Source organism: Vipera berus (genome assembly GCF_964194415.1).
Source record: "Vipera berus genome assembly, chromosome: 2".
Classification (NCBI taxonomy): domain Eukaryota; kingdom Metazoa; phylum Chordata; class Lepidosauria; order Squamata; family Viperidae; genus Vipera; species Vipera berus.
In genome coordinates, this window is record NC_138203.1 from 140,949,449 (window position 1) to 140,960,946 (window position 11,498).

General features: G+C 40.1%; 1 protein-coding gene across 2 annotated transcripts in view; it reads right to left on the minus strand.

Annotated features, from left to right (window-relative positions):
• Positions 1-11,288, minus strand: part of ITGB7 (integrin subunit beta 7) — a 46,495-nt gene extending 35,207 nt beyond the window's left edge. For both annotated transcript variants that reach the window (XM_081315802.1, XM_081315801.1), the window contains exon 1: positions 11,126-11,288. In XM_081315802.1, coding sequence (XP_081171928.1) covers positions 11,126-11,191 — 66 coding nt within the window. In that variant the 5' untranslated portion in view covers positions 11,192-11,288. The remainder of the gene's footprint in view (positions 1-11,125) is intronic.
• Between the last annotated feature and the right edge of the window lie 210 nt (positions 11,289-11,498).

Consider the following 11,498-nt stretch of genomic DNA (forward strand, 5'->3'; position numbering starts at 1 on the left):
GAGGCTTAGAACTGATGAAAGGATGATGATTAGTAAATATTCATGTAAAGTTGCTTTTATCATAAGATTTGTTCCTTGTAAGTCCCCTTGCCTCAGTTCATAAGATCAAGCATAAATGCTGAAATCCATCTTTGCAGTCCAAGACACTGCCTGCCCTGCCCACCTTCCTCTTACCTGATCATTGCCTAGCCTGAGGCTCTTCCTCCTGCCTACCAAGGTCATTCCCGCATATCATTACCAACAGTATCAAAAAGTGTTTGGTAATTATTAAATGAATAATAACACGTGCAGATGTACCACATTGGTTTTCCCCTCTTTTCTCCTTAGCTTTTCTTTTAAACTTCCCTTCCACTTATTTGCTTTGAAGCTACTGGGGGGGGGAAATCTAACTCAGTTGGGCTGTTTAAGGATTTATTGTTTGCCTCTTAGAGATTTTTTTCCTTTAAAAAGAATATTTCAACGAGTAAACAAATTTAGCAGTTAGATCACAAGTCAACAACGTCAGCAGTGAATATTTCAGAAATTTTGCAGCATGTTCACCACTGTTACCTTCCCACCATAGTGGTCCCTATTTTTCTACTTGCATTTTTACGTGCTTTCGAACTGCTAGGTTGGCAGAAGCTGGGACAAGTAACAGGCGCTAACTCTGCTACGCGGCACTCGGGATTCGACCTGCCAAACTGCCAATCTTCTGATCGACAAGCTCAGCGTCCTAACCCACTGAGCCACAGCGTTCCGTGCACCTTTGGCGTCTAGTCATGCCGGCCACATGACCACCGAGACGTCCTCGGACAAGCGCTGGCTCTTCGGCTTTGAAACAGAGATGAGCACCGGCCCCTAGAATTGGAAACGACTAGCACGTGTGTGCGGGGGAACCTTTACCTTTACCTTTACCTCACCACTGTAGAAAATAATTGTGCACATAGACAGAGTAATATGGAGCTTGATAGAGAAAGCTAAATCTTTCAACCAGTACTTCTACCTAAAGAGTTTAACCTTTTTGCAGATTATCAACCATAACTGTCCACCTTCAGGCTATGGAAACTGTTGTATTGACAGCTAGTTTATGGGAATTCAGAGCCTTGTTAAATGTCCAATACGAAAGTTTGTTACACAACTTGAAATGGTGAAGAATAAGGCAGGAGATCGTGGTTTTATTTGATGACCAACCAACAAATTGAACAACTTGTGTTGAGTGACTCTGATTGCCATACTGTCCAAAACATGTCAAAACTAGCACCACTTCATCTTTAGGAGAACTTTGCAGAACCATTTATGAGCACAAGCATTTTATGGTGATGAAGGAAGTTTGAAATGGCCAGAGGTATTTCCATCATTTACAATATTGTACATAAACAAACCAGAAAAATTAGAGGATCTTTTTTGTATACCATACAGTTTGCTCATAATAAGATATGGAGATTGATATAGTGAGGAGAAATAGAAAGATGGCGTTTAAACTACAATTATTTCATTATTTAGCTATCCCCAAAATAAACACTATTCCATAATCATCAGAACTATTAGCTGTTTTGAGCATTCCTGTTTGGGGTGACAGATGTTACCTTGTTTGCATAAAAAAAGCCATCTTAGTGCCTAGATTTGTAATTGTAAAGGTCTTCCCCTTGATGGGAAGCTGTAGTGCATTAAGTTATTATTATTATTTGTGGATTAAACTGCTCTATGATTTTACATGTTTACTTGATTGCCTTGGTCTGTTTGTATAAGGTATAATTCTTGAAGATTCTCTGGAGTGAGGTCTTCTAGAAATTTCAGTAAAGGAAGCAAGACAAAAGAAACCTCAAACTTCTGATTCAAGTGTTTTTTGTTTGACTAATAGTAAGAACACAACAGGATTTATTTCTGCTAAACCCAGAGAAACAAAGAAGTGATGTTGAGCGACTAGTCCTTTTGAAGATGCTGGTTGTATTTAACAAAGTGTTTGAAAAGAATTCTCTTTCCTTACAAGCCAAACATTTCTTCGGAATAACATTTGGGACCTGTTGAGCTTGTCTCTATTTGGCTTACATTGACTAAATGAGCAGAATTACAGTTTTCAAAGGTGAACTTGCTTTCACAGAAATAGGCAGATTTGCTTAGCTGCATGTGGAGACATCATGTGAAAAATCAAGTTATTTTCCTCTGTGAAATATCCACCTTTCTTCAGGGGGCATCTTGTTTTTACTCAAACAGTTATTCATTTTACTTGATGTGTATGAAGTGATTTTATAGATAAAGGAGGGGAGTAAGGATATGGTAGGGCTTATGCTTCCATCATGCTATAGAGTTTTGTCCCATGTGATTTTTGAGTCACAGACCTCAGGGAGTAGATAACAGGAAAGAGAACAAGTAATTTTCAGTTTCCACGTACTGCTTCAAGATCAAAGGATCACATCTTCAAGATCAAAAGATCACATCTTCCATTTTGCCCATTTAATCATCCAAATCAGGATGATAAAATGAGGAACTTTGTGATTGGTTATGTACTGGGCTCATTAGTAAAACCACGTGTGTTGCTGTAGCAGCTAACGGCTCTCCAGCAACCCAGACTACAAGTCTCCAGTGCTGCTATTGGCTATCCCTAGGTGGCAATGGTTGCTTCAAATCTATTGGCTGCCACCTAGGGGCTAGACTATATATTGCGGCCAGTTGCAGCCATTTCCCCAGTTCAGATTCTGCAAGAAATAATCCATGAGTTTTCCTGTACTCATTTACCTCGTCTTCATTCCTGCGCCAAAGAACCTGCTACACAACACTGTCCTTCCCCAGAACTGACACATAATGATAATAACCTCACATAGATATCCATTTTTGAAAAAGGGTATTTCACTTTTCTTACAGCAGTTTTCATAAATAATGCTTCAGAATGCAAGTAGGGTGCTTTCTGTTGCCTATACATCTTCTCATTTTCAAAACATCTTCTCTGGTTTTCCACCCCTTTAGCAAAGGGTTTTTGTTTGTTTGTTTGTTTGTTTTTTTGCTTCCAGAGATTCAAATCGTATCTCTGCCTTTTTTTTCTATATATCTCCTGGGGTTTCACTGATTTTGAAGACAGCAGGGACACACATGACGATTCAAAATGCAATATATTTCACCTTTGTGTTCCCAGGTTTAAAACAAATGAAATAATCTAGCAAATCTAGTTGTGGATTAGAACCCCGTAAAAGGTCAAGACAAGTTCCTGTTGATAAATATAGCAAGGTGGGCATTGCATGCTGACTCTGGCTGACTAACGTTGCAGAAGTCCAGAAGCCAAGCAGGGCTGGTTCTGGTTAGTCCTTAAATGGGACTGCCAGGAAATACAAGGGCTGTAGGTAGTGATATAAAAGTTATACAGAATATAATCTCTCTTGGACTTGCAAACACGGGGGCAGCAGCACCAGGGTGAGGGGTGTTAAAAAAGCAAGAAATGGCACTGTGATGCAAGCCACGCCTCTTTTGTACGAGTGGGACTTGCACTACAATGCCACATCCTTCTCCTTGCTTTCTTTTCCAAAGCACCAGAAGGCAGGACAAGAAGCAATGAATGGAAACTAATCAAAGAGAGAAGCAATCTAGAACTAAGGGGGGATTTCCTAACAATGAGAACAATTAATGAGTGGAACAGCTTGCTTTCAGAAGTTGTGGCTTTTAAGAAGAGACTGGACAGCCACTTGTCTGGAATGGGATAGGCTCTCCTGCTTGAGGAGAGGGTTGGACCAGAAGACCTCCAAGGTCCCTTCCAACACTGTTATTCTATTCTGTTCTGTTTCCTCCAGGGTCCTCCTTGCCACCTAATCCTTGCTCCAAGCCTTCAACAAACCAGATCATAGGGTGGGGCCACAAGATCTGACCTGCAAAAACCCAGATTAGTTCATATTGCTGGTCTCTTTTCTGCAATAGTAATGAACCAAGGGGTCTTGCATACTTGTATGGCCAAGTATAATAATATGGAAATTTGCATACTTAAGCAATAATATCGTCTACATTATACATCTACATTATAATAAGATAATTATAATTATTTATATCACATTGAAAAACTAAGTACAGAATAGTTAAGAAAATATCAATTAAATGAATAGAATAGAATAGAATAGAATAGAATAGAATAGAATAGAATAGAATAGAATAGAATAGAATAGAATAGAATAGAATAGAGTTGGAAGGGACCTTGGAGGTCATCTAGTCCAACCCCCTGCTCACATAGGAAACCCTATACCATTTCAAACAAATGGTTGTCCAGTCTCTTCTTAAAAACTTCCAGTGTTGGAGCATTCACCACTTCTGCAGGCAGGTTGTTCCACTGATTAATTGTTCTAACTGTCAGGAAGTTTCTCCTTAGTTCTAGGTTGCTTCTCTCCTTGATTAAGTTTCCATCCATAGAAATATTAAAAACATAGGCAACTCTAATTGTAAGTGAATAGTGCAACACTAACCCAGTAACCTCTTTCCAATAAATAACTAAGACCCTATAAAACCTAAATAGCAATATGTAACTAATTAATTAAATTGAGAATGCAACATGCACAACGTGATTTGTAGCAATTTCAAATCATTGGCTCACTGAAAGGAAAAGGATTTAGCTAAACTTAACCATTCTCATCCCCTTCATGGATTACTGCCTTGTCGTGGCGAAGGGGCTTGCGTAATTCAATGAAGCTATGAGCTATGCCGTGCAGGGCCACCCAAGACGGACAGGTCATAGCCGAGAGTTCTGACAAAACGTGATCCACTGGAGAAGGAAATGGCAACCCACTCCAGTATCTTTGCCATGAAAACCCTATGGACAGTACCAAAAGGCAAAACGATATGACGCTGGAAGATGAGCCCCTCAGGTCGGAAGGCGTCCAATATGCTACTGGGGAAGAGCAGAGGGCTAGTACTAGTAGCGCCAGAAAGAATGAAGCGACTGGGCCAAAGCCGAAAGGACGCTCAGCTGTGGATATGTCTGGTGGTGAAAGGAAAGTCCGATGCTGTAAAGATTTTTTCTCCATAGGAACCTGGAATGTAAGATCCATGAATCAAGGCAAGCTGGACGTGGTCAAACAAGAGATGACAAGACTGAACATCGACATCTTAGGTATCAGCGAACTAAAATGGACAGGAATGGGTGAATTTAATTCAGATGACCATCAGGTATACTACTGCGGGCAAGAATCCCTCAGAAGAAATGGAGTAGCCTTCATAGTCAATAAAAGAGTAGGAAAAGCAATACTGGGATACAATCCTCAAAATGACAGAATGATCTCAGTTCGAATCCAAGGCAAACCATTCAATATCACAGTAGTCCAAGTCTATGCCCCAACCACCAGTGCTGAAGAGGATGAAATTGACCAGTTCTATGAAGCTCTACAGCACCTTATAGAACTAACACCAAAAAATGATGTTCTTATCATCATGGGGGATTGGAATGCTAAAGTAGGAAGCCAAAAGATAACCGGAATAACAGGCAAGTTTGGCCTTGGAATGCAAAATGAAGCAGGGCACAGGCTGATAGAATTCTGTCAAGAGAATACAATGGTCATAGCAAACACTCTTTTCCAACAACCCAAGAGACGGCTCTACACATGGACATCACCAGACGGTCAACACAGAAATCAGATTGACTATATGCTCTGCAGCCAAAGATGGAGAAGCTCTATACAGTCAATAAAAACAAGACCAGGAGCTGACTGTGGCTCAGACCATGAGCTTCTCCTTGCAAAGTTTAGGCTTAAACTGAAGAAAGTAGGGAAAAGCACTAGGCCACTGAGGTATGAATTAAATCATATCCCTGTTGAATATACAGTAGAGGTGACAAATAGATTTAAGGAATTAGATCTGATAGACAGAGTGCCTGAAGAACTATGGACAGAGGTTCGCGACATTGTACAACAGGTAGCAACCAAAACCATCCCAAAGAAAAAGAAATGCAAGAAAGCAAAATGGCTGTCTGAGGAAGCTTTGCAAATAGCTGAGAAAAGGAGGGAAGCGAAAGGCAAGGGAGAAAAAGAAAGATACGCCCAATTGAATGCAGAATTCCAGAGAATAGCTAGAAGAGATAAGAATGCCTTCTTAAATGAACAGTGCAAAGAAATAGAAGAAAACAATAGAATAGGGAGGACCAGAGATCTTTTCAAGAAAATTGGAGAGATGAAGGGAACGTTTCATGCAAAAATGGGCATGATAAAGGACCAAAATGGCAGGGACCTAACAGAGGCAGAAGAGATTAAGAAGAGGTGGCAAAATTACACAGAAGAACTATACAAGAATGAGCTTAATGTCCCTGATAATCACAATGAGGTGGTCACTGACCTCGAGCCAGACATCCTAGAATGTGAAGTGAAGTGGGCCTTAGAAAAGCTGAGCAACAACAAAGCTAGTGGAGGTGACAGTATTCCAGCTGAGCTATTCAAAATCTTAAAAGACAATGCAGTAAAAGTGCTACACTCAATTTGCCAGCAAATTTGGAAAACTCAACAGTGGCCACAGGATTGGAAAAGATCAGTTTACATTCCAATTCCAAAGAAAGGCAGTGCCAAAGAATGTTCAAACTATCGCACCATTGCACTCATTTCTCATGCTAGTAAAGTCATGCTTAAAATCCTACAAGCTAGACTTCAGCAGTATGTGGATCGAGAACTACCAGAAGTACAGGCCGGATTTCGAAGAGGCAGAGGAACTAGAGATCAAATTGCCAACATACGCTGGATCATGGAGAAAGCTAGGGAGTTCCAGAAAAACATCTACTTCTGCTTCATTGACTATGCTAAAGCCTTTGATTGTGTGGATCATAACAAACTGTGGCAAGTTCTTAAAGAGATGGGAGTACCAGACCATCTTATTTGTCTCTTGAGAAACCTATATGCAGGCCAAGAAGCAACAGTGAGAACTGGACACGGAACCACTGATTGGTTCAAAATTGGGAAAGGAGTCCGGCAAGGCTGTATACTGTCGCCCTGCCTATTTAACTTATATGCAGAGCACATCATGAGAAAGGCAGGGTTAGATGAATCAAAAGTTGGAATTAAGATTGCCGGAAGAAATATCAACAACCTAAGATACGCAGATGATACCACTCTAATGGCAGAAAGTGAAGAAGAACTAAAGAGCCTCTTGTTGCGGGTGAAGAAGGAGAGTGCAAAACTTGGGTTGAAACTTACCATTAAGAAAACCAAGATCATGGCATCCGGCCCTCTCAATTCCTGGCAAATAGATGGGGAAGAAATGGAGGTAGTGACAGATTTTATTTTCCTGGGCTCCAAGATCACTGCAGATGGGGACTGTAGCCAAGAAATTAAAAGACGCTTGCTCCTGGGGAGGAAAGCCATGGCAAATCTAGACAGCACACTAAAAAGCAGAGACATCACCCTGTCAACAAAAGTGCGTATAGTCAAGGCTATGGTCTTCCCAGTTGCAATGTATGGCAGTGAAAGTTGGACCATAAGAAAGGCTGAGCGCCAAAGAATTGAGGCCTTTGAACTATGGTGCTGGAGAAGACTCCTGCGAGTCCCTTGGACTGCAAGGCGATCAAACCGGTCAGTCCTAGAGGAGATCAATCCTGACTGCTCTTTAGAAGGCCAGATCCTGAAATTGAAACTCAAATACTTTGGCCACCTGATGAGAAGGAAGGACTCACTGGAGAAGAGCCTAATGCTGGGAAAGATTGAGGGCAATAGAAGAAGGGGACGACAGAGAATGAGGTGGCTGGATGGAGTCACTGAAGCAGTAGGCGTGAGCTTAAATGGACTCCAGAAGATGGTAGAGGACAGGAAGGCCTGGAGGAACGTTGTCCATAGGGTCGCGATGGGTCGGACACGACTTCGCAGCTAACAACAACAACAACAAACCATTCTTAAGAAAAACATTAAACAGCATTAGACATGGCTAGTGGTATGTGAATAGGGTACCATCAGGAAATTCCATGGCTGTAAGAATAAATGAAGAATTTAAAAATACTGTCCTGGAAGAAGGTCGTGCAGTGGCCCAGAAAGCATCATGGATGCTGCTGTGAATTTCCCAGCAGTTGCACCCAACTCAAAAGAGCCTCTAACCTATTTAGTTCAAGACCTTGAGATACTTAATTCTAATGCATGAAGTAGAATAAATTGTGGATAATTGCCCTGTTTGAATTAATATGTTTTATTTTCTTCCTTTAATCAGAGATAGACAACACCTTTCTATCTGACACAGTACAACAGGGTTTCTCAACCCTGGCAACTTTAAGATGTGTTGACTTCAACTCCCAGAATTCTTTAGCTGGCTTTAGAAACCTTAGACATTCAGATGTCTTAAAATTTCCAAGACTGGGAAATCCTGCAGTAGAAGGTACCGAGGAAAGAGCCAGTAGATATGCCATCTGAAGAAACATAAGCTACATCACCCACTCAAAAAAATCTCAGCTAAAAAGTTACCTTCTATTGTATGCAAGTGTGTGTGTGTGTGTGTGTGTGTGTGTGTGTGTGTGTGCGTGTGTACTTTCCTCCTGAGGTTCAACGCCATGATCATAAAAAAATCCATCAAATATTTCTCCACAGCTAACAGGTTAGAAATATGCTTTTCCTACACCTAGTCTTTAAAGGTAAGACAGTGGTATTTCCTAATAGTAAAAGACACCCTAGAACTAAGAAAGGAGCCATTGCATTGTATTAAATTAATTCTAAGCAATAAGTCAATAAACAAAAAATCAGTGAAGAATCTGGGTATTTCCAAAGAAAAGATCTGCTTCTCACTTCACATTTTAAAACTTGAAATAGAACAGCAGCCTGAAATTTCCACTACCAGTTTGTAAAAACACACAGCCCAGCCTCCAGCTGCATGGGTTTCCTGCTGCCCCCCAAAGAGTGTTGGATGGATTGGGGCCCTGATGAACAAAGGTGGTCATTGAGCCCTTTGTATATTCCAGGGGTAGGCAACCTTGGCTCTTTTATGATTCATGGACTTCAACTCTCAGAATTCCTGAGCTAGCATAGCTTCCCTTCATAGGAGATCTTTGAAAAATGACAGGAAAACAACAGCAAATGTAGAGAACAGAATTGGATTTGCACACAAGCCACACATATTCAGACAGACATAGACATCCAACTACTCACACACACACACAAACACACACCCCAACAGAAGATAACAATGTAGCTGATTGGGCCTCATAGGCCCACCTAATGGGAAACAATATCAGAGCAATTTATTTAAAAAGTGTACTATGTAAATATAGTATATACTGTTCATTATAGAAAAAATTGGATTTGGACCTAGGCACTTTATCAAGTGATAGACGTATTTGATATACATATATAATCCATCCCCTGAAGTTTGGCAGGCTTCCACCTATTCATTGATTCATTTGTTCATTGACTGACTGACTGATTGACTGACTGATTGCTTGCTTGCTTGCTTGATTGATTGATTGATTGCTTCATTCATTCATTCATTCATTCATTCATTCATTCATTCATTCAATCAATTTCTATAGCCAAGTCTATCAAGTGATTCCGGGCAACTTACAATTCTAAAATTCTAAAACAATTAAAAACAATAAAAATCCAGAATATAAGATTTTGAAGATTGTTGGGAGAAGATTAAATAATTGCATATTAGAATTTATTTTTTTATTTTTTAAATCTTTAATTGGTTATGTTCTATAGCTTTTAATGTGACTTTGTATGTCTTTTAATTTTTGATTGGGAGGTGCCCAGGAAGGATAGACAGCTATATAAATGTTTTAAATAAATAAATAATATTATGCTTTATTATCTGGCCACAGGAGCAGTGTGGCAGGTTAGTGGTGAAGGTGCTATCTTTCTACTAGGAAGGTTGAGAGTTCAAATCTAGATAGTGGCAGATGTTTCTCTCTTAGGGCTCAAAGACTTTCATATTGTACTGTAAATAATAAAAAAATGAGGCCACAATAACACAATGCTTTATTTGAAAATTGTAAATAACGAAGCCCTAGTTTAGTTCTTACGTACGTTTTCTTAATTTTATTTTTATATTTATGTTTATACTACTTTGTAAGTTGCCTTATCAGTGAGGTGGGCATCATATAAATTTAATAAATTAAATTTTAAAAATCACAATAAAATCAAAAAGACAAATGCAGCATTTTATCCATCAAAAGTACTGTACATTAGAGAAATTGATGACATTCCAGAGATAATGAGGATTTGATTATTTTAAGTAGCCTAAACACCTATGGTTTGTATGAAGAGTTTCAGAATTAATATTTAAATGAAGCTACCCTTTTAAATTATACCCCTAAGAATGTGAGAAAATTGCAGGGTAGAATTCAGGTTGGGGGATATTGCTTGTGTGTTTTTCAACAATTGTTGAGATGCATGGCTCAGAATTTGGTGCGAGAATTTGACACTTAGATAATTCTGTACCATGTTTTTTTTTCCCTGAGGACTAGAACTCAGAATCTTTCCATTTTCCTCAATCTCAGCAAAATCATTCAAATTTTGGGTAGTTGTTTCCCTGCTGCTCTTGTTAATTAATTGGAAGTGGGGGAAAATGTGCACTGTTACAAACCAGCTTCAGATCAGTCTCTTCCCAATCCTACTAATGCAAAATGTATGTCATTACTGCATATATCCTACAAACATGGAGGCGCCTTTTCAGAAAACAACCATTTATAGAATTGGGAAGCCAAGTAATTCTTTAAAATATTCATATATTCTTTAAGTATAAGGGTGTTGACACTGCCCCTGTAACCTCAGACTTTTTCGTTCTTAAACACCAGAGCCAAAAAGTGTGACATGCCAAGAGGAAGAGAAAGTGGCTGGGGGGAGGGGGAGGGAAGGGGGGGAGGGGGACAGATTTACAGTAAGATGAATAATCCATCGGCATGTACTTCCCTTCCTTCTTTGGACCCCACTGTGTGACTGCCAGCTACTGCCCAGTGTGACTGTGCCATTAACTGCTGTGAGCACATAGTAGCCCTTCACGGAGTATTGGTGGTGTTCTTTCAGAATTAAAACACTGTCAAAAATTCATTTTTGGTTTTCTCACATAGTGATGCCCTTCAAAAGTAGTACAAAAGCCAACCTACAGCAGACAACAGTTGCACTGACTTCTCCTCTTCTTGCTCACAATCTGAGATTAAAAAAAAATACACCCCTTGCAAAGAAAAGCATATACACAGACCAGAATTATAAGGAGAACTTACCGCATTCCACCCCTTGGTGAACCTGGTCATAAGAGCTGCTTGGGACGGAGGGATCTCCCTGGACATGGGGAGGAACAGCCTTAAGTTTTGTTTCCTAGTTTAAAGGGGCAGTAACCGAGTTGATCAGAGACTTCCTCCAGTTGTTCTCAGTTCTGCTGGTGCATGAATCTTTCCTTATCTTCTATGGGCTGAGAAGAAAGCAAGAGAGGTCATGCAAAGGGACAGCCCCTCTGCCCTTCAACCAGCTCCACAGAGGGAGCTAACAGCTGAGCAGAGATCAAGAAAGAGCTTGATCGGGCTCGACAGCGGGGAGGTTTAACAGTCAAGGGGAGAAGCATGACTTATCAAAGCCCCATACTATCTATCTTTCCCA